Source organism: Bombina bombina, chromosome 8, assembly GCF_027579735.1.
Source record: "Bombina bombina isolate aBomBom1 chromosome 8, aBomBom1.pri, whole genome shotgun sequence".
In the NCBI taxonomy this organism is placed as follows: Eukaryota; Metazoa; Chordata; class Amphibia; order Anura; family Bombinatoridae; genus Bombina; species Bombina bombina.
Window position 1 is genome coordinate 20,156,462 of NC_069506.1, and position 18,033 is coordinate 20,174,494.

General features: G+C 36.8%; 1 protein-coding gene across 1 annotated transcript in view; it reads right to left on the reverse strand.

Moving 5' to 3' along the window:
• Positions 1-5,101: 5,101 nt before the first annotated feature.
• LOC128638297 (neural cell adhesion molecule 1) overlaps positions 5,102-18,033 on the reverse strand; it is a 14,941-nt gene continuing 2,009 nt past the window's right edge. Inside the window, exons 2-9 of the mRNA XM_053690175.1 lie at positions 15,256-15,330; positions 12,646-12,861; positions 12,364-12,507; positions 10,407-10,544; positions 9,452-9,563; positions 7,816-7,979; positions 6,469-6,652; positions 5,102-6,093 (exon numbers count right to left, since the gene is read on the reverse strand). Of these exons, the coding sequence (XP_053546150.1) occupies positions 6,039-6,093; positions 6,469-6,652; positions 7,816-7,979; positions 9,452-9,563; positions 10,407-10,544; positions 12,364-12,507; positions 12,646-12,861; positions 15,256-15,330 (1,088 nt within the window). The 3' untranslated portion in view covers positions 5,102-6,038. The remainder of the gene's footprint in view (positions 6,094-6,468; positions 6,653-7,815; positions 7,980-9,451; positions 9,564-10,406; positions 10,545-12,363; positions 12,508-12,645; positions 12,862-15,255; positions 15,331-18,033) is intronic.

Here is an 18,033-nt window from a genome sequence, read left to right on the forward strand (position 1 = left end):
TTGGGGAAGATTGGAGAATTGGGTGGCTTTGACCAGAGCAGGTTTGTTCTCCATATCACCCTGGTACACCCTTATGATTTCATATAAAGGAAATGTGAATTTAGAGAAAATAGCTCATAAATGGACAACACTTAGTAATATTAATATAGAGAGTGAATTACAAGTAGCTAGATCTATAAGATTAGCAAATGATGCTACAATTGCAGAAACTTGGAGGGAGTCTCATATAAAGTTATTATATCAAACTTATTTCACCCCCGACAAAGGCTACAGGTGGCATAACCTAAACTTTAATAAATGCCCAAAATGTAGTTTACCGGCAGCGGATTTAATTCACATGATATGGAATTGCCCTAGACTCAAACAATTTTGGTGTAAAACTGAATATCTGTTACTTAAAGGGATGAAGACTACATATATTAAACTTTCGCTACCCATGATTATTTTTTTGTCGAACAACAATAGGGACTTCACCGAATCCAAAATAGTAAATTTAACTATTTTAGCAGCTAGAAATTTAATCTTTAGAAATTGGAAGGATAGGTATAGCCCTACAATTACTGAGCTCAAGAATTATCTTAAAAAACAATGCCTAATCGAACAAAAAGCAACAGATTTATCCTCAGAACGAGAAATAATAGCGTTTTTCAGTAAATGGGCTAAATTTATCAGGATGTTCCCACCTTCTGAAATAGATCATCTAATTTATCCATTCAGAAATTCTGAATTGGTTTTGCTGGATGTTTGGTGAGGGGGGACTGGGGTTTGGGAGGGGGGGACAGGAGAAATCTTTTTTTTAATTTATTATTTCTTAATTAATTTTCCCTTTTTTTTTTTTTTCTCTCTCTTTTTTGGTATTGGTTTGTTAGTGTGGTTGTTTATGTGGTTGTCTAATTTAATTTCACTTTTTTAGATTGTTACTATGACTGGTTTAGCAATTAATTAACTGTATCTATAACCAGCTGAGATAATCGAAATCAAAAATGCATGTAAACTACTCGGGTCAAGGATGACTCCAGAGAAAAATTGATCATTTATAATTTAGAGTTTTAGTTAAATCAAGACGAGGTAGATGTAATAAATTGCATGTAACAATTTTTTCCCTGAAGAAAGAAGGAAAGAGAAGGGAGAAGGAAAGGGAAAAAAGGATGTTAGTTTGCTAGGATAATTGAATTATTTAATTATGTTGATTGTTATCATGGTTGGTTTAGCAATTATTCAATTGTAACCATAATTAACTGAGTTAACTGAAATCAAAAATGCATGCATATTGCTCTGGTCAAGGATGACCTTCGAGAAAAATTGATTATTTATAATTTAGAGCTTTAGTTTAAGATAAGGTAGATGAATAAATGGCATACAATAATTATTGATGATGCACTCCTTGGGAAAAATTGATGTAATGCTGATGTAAAATAAAAACTATATTGAAAAAGAGGTATAACTCATGGCTAAGGAACATCCTCCTTGGATGGTTCTCAAGGAATTTACATAATTCTAAAGACATGTCTGTTATACTGGTCATTTATGTTGCTTTTTTGATGTATGTCATATCGGTATGTTGCCATGAATCTCTTATGTAAATGTACTGTTTTATTTATGACTTTACCTCAATAAAAAGTACTTTTGAAAAAAAAAAAAAAATTGCTTGCTCTATCTGAATCACAAAATAAAAATTTTGAGTTTAGTGTCCCTTTAAAGGGACAGCCTAGTATAAATTAAACTTTCATTATGCAGACTTTTAATTTTAATCAGCTTTCCAATTTACTTTTATCATCAAATTTGCTTTTTTTCTCTTGGTATTCTTAGTTTAAACTAAACATAGGTAGGCTCATATGCTAATTTCTAAGCCTTTGAGGGCTGCCTCTTATCACAGGCTTTTTAAATCTCTTTTCAACACAAAGAGACAGAAAGTACATGTGGGCCATATAGATAACACTGTGTTCAGGCACAGGGGGTTATTTAAGATTTAGCACAAAACAATGCTAACTGCAAGACAATAGATAATAAACTCACAGTCATGTGATCAGGGGGCTGGAAGAAGGTTCCAAGATACAAGGTAATTACAGAGGTAAAAAGTATATTAATATAACTGTGTTGGTTATGCCAAACTGGGGAATGGGTAATAAAGGGATTATCTATCTTTTAAAACAATAACAATTCTATGGTAGACTGTCCCTTTAAATAAACAAGAATTTGGATGCTGTAGACTAGTGTATCCATGATGTTCTCAAATAACATCTAGCTTAGCTCACATTACATATCTGCTGAGCTCCATCTATTATTCTACCCAGAATAACTGGAACCATTCCTGAGATTCCAATAAAACCACACCTCATCATTTGTATCTTTGGTGCCTAATGACCATGCCGCACATTCATACATGGTGTACGTGTGTTGGATTTTATGTTTAATTTCTTTCCACGTCGGTGTACCTACTTTCCAGTATCTCGCTATACATGTTCTCACTACTGTACACATAATTCTGATAAAAGTGTTTATAGGTTTATTGAACTCAAAAACACGTTTATGAAGTAGTGCTTGTGTAATATTGAGATGTATCTGTTCGTCTAATAAGTAGCTAAGCATGGAGGACAATGATTTCCATATCGTCTGAACTCCTTCACAGTCCCACCACATATATTGGTAAGTTCTTATCGCCCCACACCCCCTATAACACAGTCTAGAGTTGATTTGTGACATATGTGAAGTTCTAAGTGGCGTTAAATACAATCTAAACATTGTTTTCAGGGAGTTTTCCCTTAGGTCTGAGCTCATCAGGACCCTAGTAGCTGCATTGAAGACCTCATACCACGTATCCGTGTCTAATGTCATTTCTAGTTCCGTTTCCCACTTGAGCATTAATGTGGTTTTGGTCTTGTTACCCAAATTTTGGATCTCTACATACAATCTGGAGATGGTATGTTTCGGTCTGGTTTGTAAACTACAAATATTTTCTACTATGGTCCTACTTCTAGGTTTCACTGTCTTCAGGAATGTGTGCAGAGCTGAGGATAATTGCAAATACAGATACCAATGATCCTTAATAGGGGATACCTTCACTTGAACCTGAGAGTAAGTAATTACCTTATTTTGTACCAAAAAATCTGCTACCATATACAGGCCCTTGTTTTCGACCTTGTTGATTTCTTTCTGGGATTCTCCATGTAACAGGTATCTAATTGGTGTCAAGGCTGACCCTATTGGGCATTAACCTCTTTTTGTGTGCAATTTCCAACCAGACATGCCTTGTTGCTTCTCCTGTCAGAGATTGATAATAGCCTACTCTACGTGGCGTGTTTTTACTCTCCAAAAGGATAGCATCAATGTTGCCCCACCCTTCCATATCCGGCTCTAATTGTATCCAGAGGGCTTCTTGCTTGGCTCTAAGAATAAGAGCATCCTGAGCTAATCTGGCAGATCTGTAATAGTCAACCAAGTTTGGAATTCCCAGTCCTCCCAGTTTCCTATGCTTCGTCATTATCGTGTTAGCTACTCTGGCATCTTTTTTACCCCGTATGAACGCTAAAATCTCTGACTGCACAGCCTTTACATCAGAGTATATAATTTATACCACTCTGTTTTAAAGGGACAGTTTACTAAAAAAATTGTCTACCCTTTAATTTGTTCCCAAGGATCCACTTTACCTGCTGGAGCGTATTCAATTGTTTACAAGTATTTTCATTACCCTTATATTGATTATAGTTGATTTAGCCTGTGGTATCCCCACCTATCCTGAAAGTTTTTGGCCTTAAGGCCAAGCTATAAATATTACCAATTTTTTTTTTAAATTTAATATATTATAACCTTTTTTTTTTTTTTTTTTTTTTTAAACGAGTAACAATTTATTCTATGCATGTTTATAATACAGCTGGTTTTAGGGTAAAAAAAAACCCCACAATCAATAAAATAAGGTTTGGATAAATATCTGTACACAGAAGATTTGTTATAAATATCCATTTTTTGTATAGTTTATGTTTATGTAATTCACATATATTTTGAAAGGAATTAGTGTGCATTTTACCAGCAGGTAATATTGTCTGATGACTTGAGTCAAAAAACATTTACTCTAATTCTGTTTACTGGGCAAGAGTCATGGTGAGATATCAATTCTAAGCAAATTATTTATCCATATTTACTAAAAAAAAACTATTGTTTAGAAATCTGTATTCTCTGTGTGATCATATAATGACTGCAATAATGATCTATTAAGGGCATATTTTCACAGTTACATGAAAATATCTTTAAAAAGTGGGAGTGTCAAGGTTAAGAAAAATAGATAGTCATAAAATGTTAAGTAAAGTAGATAAATATATTTAAAGAGACAGTCTAGTCAAAATTAAACTTTCATGGTTTAGATAGGACATGTGATTTTAAACAACTTTCCAATTTACTTTTATCATCAAATTTTCTTTGTTCTCTTGAAGGCTGCCTCTTATTTCAATGTATTTTGACAGTTTTTCCCAACTAGACAATGCTAGTTTGTATGTGCCATACAGATAACACTGCTCACTGATTGGCTAAAATGCAAGTCTGTCAAAAGAACTGAGATAAGGGGGCAGTCTGCAGAGGCTTAGATACAAGGTAATCACAGAGGTAAAAAGTATATTAATATAACTGAGATAAGGAGCAGTCTACAGAGGCTTAGATACAAGGTAATCACAGAGGTAAAAAGTATATTAATATAACTGAGATAAGAAGCAGTCTACAGAGGCTTAGATACAAGGTAATCACAGAGGTAAAAAGTGTATTAATATAACTGAGATAAGGAGCAGTCTGCAGAGGCTTAGATACAAGGTAATCACAGAGGTAAAAATTATATTAATATAACTGAGATAAGGAGCAGTCTACAGAGGCTTAGATACAAGGTAATCACAGAGGTAAAAAGTGTATTAATATAACTGAGATAAGGAGCAGTCTGCAGAGGCTTAGATACAAGGTAATTACAGAGGTAAAAAGTATATTAATATAACTGTGTTGGTTATGCAAACTGGGGAATGGGTAATAAAGGGATTATCTATGTGTTTAAACAATAAACATTTTCAAGTAGATTGTCTCTTTAAGAGACTAAATAACTCAGGACAAGGAAACATGACCCATATATTTTTTTAAGAAATGTATTAATGCACCAAAAGATAACTACAAATTTTCATATTTACCCCATAAGAAAACATAACAAAGTAAAGCTAAATTCCTAAAAAATAATTAAATAAAAAACACTGAAAACAAATCCCTAATACAGTGTCCCCTGTTTTTTGGCTGATAACAAAATGGTGGCATCAACAGCGCTGGTAACACAAAATAATGCAGAAAAATAAAAATAAATGATAAATAAAACAAACATTTTTAAAACAATGTCAAGGTCAATCAGACACTGCAGTCTGAAGCTGAAGTATTATTTTACAGCAATTAGCATATGCAAGCGAATGTCAGTATGAAAACTGTGATCCATGTTGGGTTTGCTACAAATAAATAGCCACTATCTTAATCTCTAATGCACTGGGACGAGCTAATGAAAGGCAACATTCAGACAAATAGTTTATGTTCAAAGGACATTGTGCGGCCAACATACAAGTTTGAACTGGATTTTCTTGCTTGGGCACTGGGATATTTTTTTTAAATTTATTAAAATGATACATAATAATTGGAAAAAATACTATATATTCTCAAAGGATAATGATCTAAGCATATTTACATAGTTCTTTTGTCTTGAATGTCCCTTTAAAGAAAGTCACTGTGTTCTATTAGCTGCTTCAAATTATTTGAATGAATACACAAGTATTTTAAAACAAATAAACTTAAATAATTTAGCGACTGTAGAAAGTTTAACTATGAAGAGATCCTTATAGGCATCACAAAGGGCCTCTATAGTGTAGGATGATGATCAGTTCCCTTGGCCATGGCGCTCTATATGTGTAAAGCTACAGTAAGCAAGGTTCAGATGTTCAATGCAACTGCTGTTATCATATGCAAAGTCTTTACTTCCCGCCCCTGCAGAGCCTCTTCACATCTGTATTGTTGTCAGTGTCTTGAAGGGGTCAGGCCTCTATGCCTGAGATGTTTACCACTTGACTCTTGTCAACAGAAGTCTTCCTGTCAGAGAAAATGAAAGGGTCATAAAAAACTTGTAATTACAAAACTTTTCTGTAGTATTTCAATTAATTAACATACTAGCTGAGTGTGAAACATTTTGATGACATTAACACCTTGTTTGCTACAATTATTTTCCAATGGCCAAACTCCCCCACTCTTTGCCTTATTTTGAGAAGCCAATCTGGATTTTTTTACCGGTGTAGACAGAACTTGCCACTGTCATTTTGTTAGCAGAGCTTGCATTGTTTTTCTGTATCTTATCACCTCTGCTGAGGCCAGTTAGGGGCTGATTTATGTCAGGGTTAGGCTTGTGAAGTCTGCAGTGTGCACAGTTAGATTACAGTAAAAGAACCATTAGTTTAGCAAGATTCTTACTTGATATCTTCGTCCTCTAATTTGACACCAGGCGTTTGCTTGCCCAGCAGGTTTGTGGCTATACACATGAGAAAGCCGCGACGTTTAGTACGATAACAAGTCAGATCAACCAATAGCAGAACCAGCAATAGGATGAGAAGGACGATCCCAACCACTACTCCTTTACCCAATGACTGAGCAGCGTCTGCATGAATACAAAGAAAATAAATGTCAACTATGGAAATACTAAATCTAATTAAAGACATATATCTTATAAAATACATATGAATATCTACATAGCTCGTGTGCATATTACACCCTTTTCTCCAATGATGGATCTAGCTTCCCTCACAACCCCCTTATTATTTACTGACATCATCCGTTCACTGTAATAGCAGAAAACTAGTGTGCTGCTTGTAAACCACGCCCATCGACGGTTTCCATATCTCCACCCCAAACGCACCCAAAGTAAATAGCACACAATATGCAACAAATATTATATTTTGTATTATTTAATCAAGTGTTTCTCAACCGTGGTCCTCAAGTAACCCAAAGAGGCCAGGTTTTCATTATAGCAGAACCAGTGCACAGGTGAAGTAATCAGCTGATCAGTAACCATGGTTACTAACCTGCTCTGATCCATCAGCTGATTTTGTCACCTGTGCACTGGTTCAGCTATAATGAAAACCTGGCCTGTTGGGGGCACTTGAGGACCGCGGTTGAGAAACAATCTAATCTGTACATTATAGGAGATTCACAAGTACCAGTTCTCTAAATTGGATATTTTATTGTTCTGCATTTCTTTTGTAAAGTGCAGGACATTCAGATGCCACATTATAAGAACAAATATATGCACAAGACCAACAAAGACTTCATAGCTGATTCCTACAGCGACAGGACAGTCCAAACCCCAGGACAGATTTTTACAATGATGAACAGACTCCCAGAACTATCATTCCATGAGACCGGTGGTAAAAAAAAAAAAGGTCCCAGGAAAATTGGGGCAGATGTGGCTTTACTTATAGTCAGAAAATAAATGTCTGCATATTATAATTTTTAATATTTTTTAACCTATTAGGACGTTATTGAGATATAACACAATTCTGGTGAGTGTTGTCACTGCACTGCATAATACATAAAGTCTTTGTTCATGGTGGTTGCTTGGCTGTTCACAGACATCTTCCTGATTGGATATTTGTTGGTCAGGTGGAGAGTGTTAGCGTCTCTTTAAAAATTCAAAATAATACACATCAAAGGGAAAGAAAGATGAAAACTGAAATGTGAATGAATCTATGTACATTTTAAAAAGAAGCATTTGTGCAATATACTTCCCTTAGCAAAAAATGCTTCTAGAAAATCTAAACCTACCTTCTACTTGTACAAATAATGTAAAGCTGCTGTCTCCAAAGAGGTTGTTGGCATTGCAGGTATATTCTCCTTCATCAGACTTGTCCAGCTGATTAATTAACAGCTTTTGGCCATCGTCACTGAGAATGTACTTCTGTTCATCATGTGAGATTGCTTCTTCTCCCCTGTAATTTTAAGCAAAGTAGGATTAGTTCACAAAATGCGTTAAACTTAAAGAAACAGGCTACTCCAGAATTGTTACTGTTTAAAAAGATAGATAATCCCTTTATTACCCATTCCCCAGTTTTGCATAAACAGTTATATTAATATACTTTTTACCTCTGTGATTACCTTGTATCTAAGCCTCTGCAGACTGCCCCTTATCTCAGTTATATTAATATACTTTTTACCTCTGTGATTACCCTGTATCTAAGCCTCTGCAGACTGCCCCCTTATCTCAGTTCTTTTGACAGACTTGCATTTTAGCCAATCAGTGCTGTCTCATAAATAACTCCACGGGAGTGAGCACACAGTTATCGAATGTGGCACACATGAACTAGAGTTGTCTAGCTGTGAAAAACTGTCAAATTCATTCAGATAAGGGGCGGCCTTCAAGGGCTTAGAAATTAGCATATGAGCCTACCTAGGTTTAGCTTTCAACTAAGAATACTAAGAGAACAAAGCAAATTTCATGATAAAAGTATATTGGAAATTTGTTTAAAACTACATGCCCTATCTGAATCATGAAAGTTTAATTTTAACTAGACTGTCCCTTTAACACAGCTATCTGTGTCTGATACAAAATTTTCAAATAATGTAATAAAATGTTTCGCTGTGAGGTTTAAATTGCTTCACATGTGGGAATACTGATTTGGGTAAGGTGTATTTAAAGGGACACTGTACTCAAAACTGTTTTTGTCATTCATATAAAGGAGCATCATTTAAACATTTAGACATGCTGTAGCCTGAAAATATATGAGGTAGAAAAGGTTTGAATTTAAATTTCCATTATCAGTTGTACACTTCATGCTAATGTTTATTGAAGACCTTCCTGCTAATGCTAAATGTGAATTAGCATTAGGTACCTATCAACCAATGAGGTTTAACAGGAATATCTATCAGCCAATGAGCATTAGGCATTCCTTTACATTTTGTTTTGCAAATAAAAAACATGTTTAACATAAAAGACAGAACACTTTTAGTACAGTGTCCCTTTAAGACATTTTGGCATACAAGCAAAGGCCGTCACATATGAAGAGAGGCAGTACTTATTGTGGCTTTTCTTTTATAAAGAGACATCAAGGTATGCAAAGAAAATTTAGAGCATTGTCTTAAACACATAGTTAAAGTCATTTCCAGAGCAGCAATGCACTATTGGGAGCTACTTGAACACATCTAGTGAGCCAATGACAAAAGGCCATATGTGTGAAGTAGTGGATTACTGCTCCTGAGTCTACCTAGATAGGCTTTCAATAAAAAAAGGATACCAAGAGAGTGAAGTAAATTTGTAAAATTGTATGCTCTGTCTGAACCAGGTGCATTTTTACTTTCAGTTCCTTTTAAATCCACTTTTGTTCCCATTTTCCACCCTTAATGTCTAGTGCAGAGCACAGGACATATAAACTGCGTATACCACCATATAACACCACGTCAGTACCTCTTCCAGGAGATCGCAGGCCGGGGATGTCCTGTCACAGAGCAGCTTAGAGAGACAGCTGATTTCACTGTAGCATTTATACGAGATTCCTGGTCTGGTATAACTGGAGCAGCTACAAAGGAAGAGAACGATATAGTTAGAGTTTGTTTCTATTGCTATATCTTAGACTATGTGTATTTGGTATTTCCTAGTGCTGAATAAACCTTATTCTTTTTTTTTATGCTTGTTAAAGTGTGTCCCTGTGCATCAATACAGGTCTGGGACTTATCAGCCAATCAGCACGTGTACTATAGTATTAGTGGTGAACTAATGTGTAGCGTCAACATACATTTAGTGTTTAGTTTAGCTTAGTTTTGCTGCTTTATCATAGCATTGTTGTTGTTTTTTTGTCCCTTTATGCAAAGGAAAAAAGCAAAGGCTTTCTTAACCATATCAGCTGATTTCAGTCTAAGGAGAATTTAGAAGAAAGCTCAGTTGTGAAATTAGTACCTGCAGAAAATATGCAAACACCCAGAATGCTGGGGAGTATTAAAGGGATATAACAGAGCAAATCTGCTACAGCACTTTAACAACTACAAAGTGAGGTCTGGACCAGACGTCTTCAAACTTGGCCCTCCAGAGGTTTTGGAACTACATTTCCCATGATGCTCAGCTAGCATATCAGCTGGCTGAGCATTATGGGAAATGAAGTTCCAAAACCTCTGGAGGGTCCAAGTTTGAGAATGCCTGGTCTGGAGCTGAACATGGTCTGGAGAGCCAATCACGGTCAACATATGTGTGCAGTTGGCTATCACCAAACATGTGTAGGCCAGAATCTGCATTGTTGCTCTGCAGCTGACTTTACCTAGGTGTTTAACTTTGTAGTCAAACACACAATTCTGTTCAATCAATAATGAAATAATAAAATGATTCTTTATGTAGATTTAATGCATTAAACAGCTGCACGCACACTCACCATTGACAGTAATGGTCACATTCTTATATTCCTCCTCATTACGGCTTTCAATAGATGCGCGACAGCTATACACACCTGCATCTGACAGGGTGATTTTATCTAGTGTCAATGTCCCTTCTGGGGTGACAAAAAGGTGACCTGAAAAGTATAGAGATATGTGAGGGAAGGAAAAAAGGTAAAACATGGATCAGAGGTTTTTAAACTGAAAAGGAGTACAGAAAATAACAGAGAATATACTCCAACTCTGAGGTCAGAGAGAGAAAGGGGTAAATTTACCATCCTGCAGACAGACAGGCGCACAAGTAGCAAACCTGTCCACCTGCAATTGCCAGGGTGAAATTTATCATTGCACAAGAGAATTCTTGTGCAATTCTGCCCCTCCTCAGGAGCATGCAGTTGCACTAGAGCAGTTAATGTCAACCACCCTGTACGAGCGAGTGTTAGGGTGATCAATCTGGCCACTTCTAAACTGGCGGAGAGGAAAAAAGAAGCAGTTTATCTTAAATATGGGGCGCAGGGTCGATTATGCAAACATTCTCCACATAGCCGGTAAAGCTGATAAATTTACCCCAAAGAGTCATAGAGAGGGTATGAAAGAAAGAGTAAGAGGTACAAACAACATGAGAGAAAAACAAGAGGGATAACTTATAACAATCGCCCCCATTTATGAACATGTGAATGGATAACGTTGCCAGACAGGTAACCTGTCCTCCCCGTTCAGGCCAGCGATGCAGAATCTGCTGTTAGAATTTAAGACTGTTCTCACATAACCATTTGTGCAAGAGGTGGGCTTATCAAACATTGTTTTAAAGGGACATAAAGCAGTGCTTGACAAATCTGTTTAAAAATTAGGAGCCAGTAAGATATTTAGGAGCCAGACAGTGGTATTTGTATATAGATATATGCAGAATAACCCAAAAAGTTAGGAGCCAAGGGTAGAATTCTAGGAGCCAGTGTATCCCTGGCTACTGGGTTTGTCGAGCCCTGAGATAAAGTGCAGAATGAACATGTAATGTGCTAGAGATTGTTATTGCACTATTGCATATGGCTATAGGGTCTATCTCAATCCTTTAGAAAAAACGTATCTACTAAAAACAACTATTAATGTCTATGGGGATTTATGTAGATCACTTGATAGGTATTTAGTCCTTGCAAATATGTTAAACATGACAAACATTCCAGACCATTAGAATTTCTTTGTGAAAACATCATATTGCAGTTGGCATTAAAGGGGTGGGATGCACTTTGAGATTGTAATATAAAGAATTATTGATGTGTCATAAAAACACATGCAATATCCATTTATTATTTGTTTTGTCCCCCTTTCTTGAATTGAATTGAAAGTGCACATGCCAGGCATCACAAGACTAACTTGGCTATATTGTACACATTAATTTGCTCACGCTAGTAACTAATTTACATCTGTTCCTAACTGGCTTCAGCAGAGGTGGTAAGAGTTTGTTTTGTCTTGTTTTTTAATGGAGCCCTAGTCTGCAATATGGTGACACATAATTAATGTGTACAAAAACCTCCATTAATGAAGTTATCGAAGTAGCTTCAAGGCCGTTTCAGTCTTGTAACTGATGCTTCATAACATGTCTGACAACCCGAACTTATTCACCCTGGATGACTGACAAGCTCTGCTCTTACACAGTTGGTAATTTGAGGGTCTTGGTTTCCTAAGTGATTGCTTGTGCAATCTGACATTCCACCTTGTCTGCGCACATATGATAAATGGGGGCCTAAAATTTGACACTTATTTCTTCAATATTTAGCGACTGATATAATTTTAAAAGTAAAACTGCATCTTATTCTCAGGGTAATCATCATTATGTCTATTATTTCAATACAATTCAGTATCCCTTTAAGTGACAATAATAGTAGCTGTTTTTTCTAACCACAGAACGATTGTAAAGGTTTTAAACTGGTGTAAGAATTTAGAAGCTGTGTGTCTAACCTTGGGAGCTGGGCACCGTTACTCCATTGTGTATCCATGAAATTGCAGGAGCTGGAATACCCTTAGCTGAACATGGCAGCTGAACTGATGATCCTGCCATAACTGTCTGTTCTCTTTCTAGCTTTCCAACAAATTGTGGCTTTTCTGTAAAAAGGAAAATGATTTAAATAATATAACACATTGATTGTACATGAATTGGTATTACATGTGCTATTTGTCCTACATAATTCCGCAGGAATTATATATAAATAACACTTTAGATGTTGGATTGATAGTTCTTACCAATAATCTTTAGCATGATTTGCGCTTGCACGGTCTCTCCCGATTCGTATTCCCCTAGACACTTGATTACTCTGTCAGGCTCCCACTGAGATGCTATAACAGATAGGCCCAATATGCTCTCATCAATTTTATTAACCTTGTAACGTCCTTCCTCATCTTCAATATCCTCATCGTCGGATGTCGTCCATTTTAGAGCTGCTTCCTTTCCACTGGGCACTGGAGAGGGAAAAGAGGGATTTAAACTTTGTAATGGCCGTGGCCCAGAATGCCTCTGAAAGGCTAGAGCTCAAGACAAAACCCTTGGTTATTCACCAGATACCTCTTATATCTATCTAATCCCATTAACTGAGATGTGTTGCTTAACGTAATCCCACATAAAAATGTCAAGTGTGTACCATGTAATATCAAAAACAGGGGCAGTTAAATACAATGTAATTTACCCATATAGGACCAGATTTCAAGTGAAGCGCTATTTAACGCTCCCGCTTAAGTGTTAAGTGTGCTAGACGTAAGCTTTTTGTGCTCGTTGGGTTGCACTCGTATTATGAGTTAAAAGTGAATTGTTTTCGTTCGTACACTAACCAGACAAGCACAAAAAGCCGAACTCATGTATTCCTCCATAGAAGTCAATGGAAAAACACCTTACCCTCGCGCAAACCCGATAGCATATTCTCATGTGCGCTAACCCTACATAAAAATAAGAATATCTTACAATCCAATGTTTTGAACATAGCAGAATATGTTCTATTTATTCATAAATAAATATTTCTATGTATATGTGACATTTCTTTTGTACAATATATATCTATATATCTATATATATATATATATATATATATATATGTATATATGCATTGATAAATATTTATAATAGATATATATATATATATATTTATAAATACATAGAACATATTCTGCTATGTGCAGAACATTGGAATGTGAAATATTTACAGTAAATATTCACTATAACTTTATTAAATATGAATATTGCACAAATATGCTTTTACATGTTTTCATCTACTTAACTGCAAAGGGTTTCAATGCACTTCTATATATGTCTATATATGTGTACATATGTATTTATGTGTTTATATATGTATATACTGTATGTCTATAAATACATATATACACATATAAATATATAAATACATATGTATGTATATATATATATATATATATATATATATACATACATATACTAGTCCTAAGCCTGTTCACACGGGCCATTTTTTGCAGTACAGCGGTCCCACCCCTTGCTCTCTCTCCCCCTCTCTTTTGTGCTCTCTCCCCCTCTCTTTTGCGCTCTCTCCCCCTCTCTTTTGCGCTCTCTCCCCCTCTCTTTTGCGCTCTCTCCCCCTCTCTTTTGCGCTCTCTCTCGCTCCACGTCTCTTTAGCTCTCTCTCTCCCCCTCTCTTTTGTGCTCTCTCCCCCTCTCTTTTGCGCTCTCTCTCCCCCCTCTCTTATGTGCTCTCTCTCTCTCCCCCCTCTCTTATGTGCTCTCTCTCCCCCCTCTCTTTTGCGCTCTCTCCCCCCTATCTTTTGCGCTCTCTCCCCCTCTCTTTTGCTCTGTCTCTCTCTCCTTTTTGTTTTGCTCTCTCTCTCCATCCCTCTCTATTGCTATTTCTCTCCATCCCTCTCTTTTGCTCTTCTCTCTCCCCCCTCTCTTTTGCTCTCTCTCTCCCCCTCTCTCTCCCCTCTCTTTTGCTCTGTCTCTCTTCCCTCTCTTTTGCTCTCTCTCTCTCCCCCTCTCTATTGTTCTCTCTCCCCCCTCTCTTTTGTTCTCTCTCCCCCCTCTCTATTGCTCTCTCTCCCCCCTCTCTTTTGCTCTCTCTCCCCCCTCTCTTCTGCACTTTCCCCTCTCTTCTGCTCTTCCCCCTCTCTTTAGCTCTTTCCTATCTCTTTTTGTCTCTCCCCCTCTCTTTCTATTTCGCTCCAATCTCTCTCGCACCAACCGCACCGACCACGCCCCGACCATGCCGGTCACGCCTGACCATGCCGGTCACGCCTGACCACGCCCACCAGGCCACGCCCACTTTTGCAGCAAACAGCATGTCAGGTAAGGCCAGGTGTGTTTGTCCTTGTGCTGTCTCTACTGCGCATGACAGCTTCGGACAAACACACTTGGCCTTTTATATTATAGGATATATATATACACACATAAATATTTATTTGTATGTATCTCTATGTTAAAGCCCTTTGTAGTCCTTTTTTTTTCTAACTGAGACCTCATATCTTTGAGCCCTTATATCTGTTTTGTGCAAGTTTTTTTAACTAATTTTTATTAGATGGTGTTATTATGAGTGCAAATGTACTGTATTTTTTATGTGTTTTGTGCAACTTTTCAGTTTTGGGAAACAGTAAACTAGAGCTCTAAGATCAAACGTAAAAGGCGATTACACTCAATCAAATGTGTTTACTTTCAACTCATAATAAGCCGACAAGCGCAAACACACGCAATAAACCACTTATTGATTGACTTCAAACGTTTGTGCTTCACTCGTAATGTGGCCCATAGTTGTCAGTTGTACATCACGTAATCCCTCGTCCAGAGAATACAGTAGGTCCTGTTTACTAACTATAGCAGTTATGTTAGCTTAATTCATACTGTACCTTTGCATAATAAACTCTTTGTGGCTCCTAAAAATATCTCCCCAGTTGAGGGAATGATGCTAATATCACCGTACACTGGAAGAAAGAAAGAAAGAAACAGATATTATTCGGGGTACTGCTAGTGTTTAACAATTGGAGATGCATACAAAGGTAAACATAAATCTCAATCAATATTGATTTCTATTGCTTAGTACAAATTTTTATAAATCACAAAATGCATGTGTGTATATACTGGGCACTTTTCCCTTAATAAAAATCCAATGACTTGTTAAACCAGCTGCAGAGTATCAAATGATTTTTTTTAATATATAAAATAGCTGTTTTTGCTCTTTGAAAACACAACCCATTAAAATGGTCTGAGCTTGCGAGAAGAACAGGTAGGCTTTCTTATGTTGTCTCTGTCTGAGATAACAATTGAAAATGATCATTTTGGTAACTATTTCTCCCACCCCAAATGGGATGGTAATGTGTTCAGATAGATCATGTTTACATAACTTTTTTATAGCCAATACTGCAGTATTACAATTTTGAGTATAGGTGGCGGTTTCAGCAGGCAAAAAACCCCACTATTTTATATGACAAAATAAAGGTAAAGGAGTAATTTTTAAACAATTTAATAAACTCCAGTAGGTAAAATGCATCACTGGGGACACATTAATGGGGAGACATTTTTACAAAACACTGTCATCTTAAAGGCTTCAGAAAGATTGGTGTGCATAGCACCCACCAACACCAACAAAGAACAATAGTGTGTGAGGGCTGTATAGCCCCCGGAATCGGATTATACCAAGCAGCAGTGTTAGCCTTTTTTTAATGGTGAGATTGAAATTAATCATAAGTCTGGGGTTGATCTCTTTGTTAACACAGGGACATACTCTATATGCTGCCCCCATATAAGCACATAGCACCCATTGCAGCATGCATGTGGCATTTAGCTGGGCATTAAATAAAGATTAAACCCTTTTTATAAAGCCTTTTTAAGTGCAGTTCACATTTGTTATCATATCTGACGCACTTTGGAACAACGCTTCTGTTCAGATTAGAAACTGACTGCTATATTTGCTTTCAGATCCCTTTAATTGCATGGGATTGATCCAATTATATATTTGCTACTGTAAACTACATAAATGTTATCGCAAAAGTACAAAATAAGTCACGTGGACACTCCTCAGTCTCCCCAGAATGCTCTCATGATAAGTAGCTATGTTTTAATAACGTAGACAGAGATAAACTTACGTTTTATAACAGAAGGGACTTAGAAAATTTGTTTAAACATTGTACGTTCTCTCTGAAAACTTAAACTTTAAAGAGATAAAACTAAAATGCGCGTGAGTGCGTTTTAATTATAGAAGCATTTTGCAATACACGTTCATCAGCAAACATGCTTCTAGTAAAAGTTATTGCTGTTTTCTGAGAAGGTGTAGTGTTTGAATGCTGGTGCACGAGGCACTCACAGCATATGTGCATATGCTGCTGTAAAAGTGTAATAACTTCTACTAGAATCATTTTTGCTAATGAAAGTAAAAAAAAATGCTTCTATTTAAAATGAAAATGCACCAATGCATAGGGTTACCTGGTGTCCAGTATTCAACCGGCCAGTCCAGTAATTTAGCAAGTTGTCCAGTAAAATCTTCACACTTAAACGTCCCTAAGTGTTAGCTAAATATAAAAAACCTCCTGAGCCTAAACACATTACAAACATGGAGCAGAAATAAGTGAGTAGCTGTCAAAGGGGGTCACATTACTTCTGTTTATATGTTACTGGCAGCCAAGGTGCATTTATTGCTCAGTTATGAAAAATATAGATTATGGGATCAAAAGTGAGGGCTAACGTAGAACTTTTAGGGGGGGCCTTGTGTGACCTCACTTACCATAATGCCCTGTCACTGATAGATTGTCCAGTCATTTTGTGGAGGACAACTGTCACCCATACCCATGCACATTTTAATTTTGACCTTTCTATCCCTTTAATTTTAACTTTCATGTCCCTTAAATTTATTTGCTGCTTTGCATTAAATATTAATCTCTCCCTGTCTTTATCTATCTATCTATCTATCTATCTATCTATCTATAGTATCTATATATATCCATCGTTCTCTCCCTCTCTTTATCTCTCTCTCTCTTTCTCTCTCTCTCTCTCTCTTTATCTCTCTCTCTTTATCTCTCTCTCTTTATCTCTCCCTCTCTTTCTCTCTGTCTCTCTCTCTCTCCCTCTTTCTCTCTCCCTCTCTTTCCCTCTCTCTCTCTTTCCCTCTCTCTCTCTTTCCCTCTCCCTCTCTTTCCCTCTCTCTCTCTCTTTCCCTCTCTCTCTCTCTCTCTCTCTCTCTTTCCCTCTCTCTCTCTCTCTTTATCTCTCTCTCTCTTTCTCTCTGTCTCTCTCTCTCTCCCTCTTTCTCTCTCCCTCTCTTTCCCTCTCTCTCTCTTTCCCTCTCTCTCTCTTTCCCTCTCCCTCTCTTTCCCTCTCTCTCTCTCTCTCTTTCCCTCTCTCTCTCTTTCCCTCTCTCTCTCTCTCTATCTCCCTCTCCCCCCTCTATCCCACTCTCTCAATCTTTGTAGTAACAGTTGCTAGTTTATTTCCCTTTCTGAGATTTGTATTATGATATTCCTTCCTACAGACAATTGTTTCAAGATTACACACGTGCTGACTATTTACAGATCAGTTGCTCCTTTTCTGCATTGTTTTGCACTGTATTGCTTGCTGCTTAAGTTAGAAACGTCCTAATGTATATATTCTGAGACAGATATATAGATATGTACAAAAACAAGTCTGTAGTACAG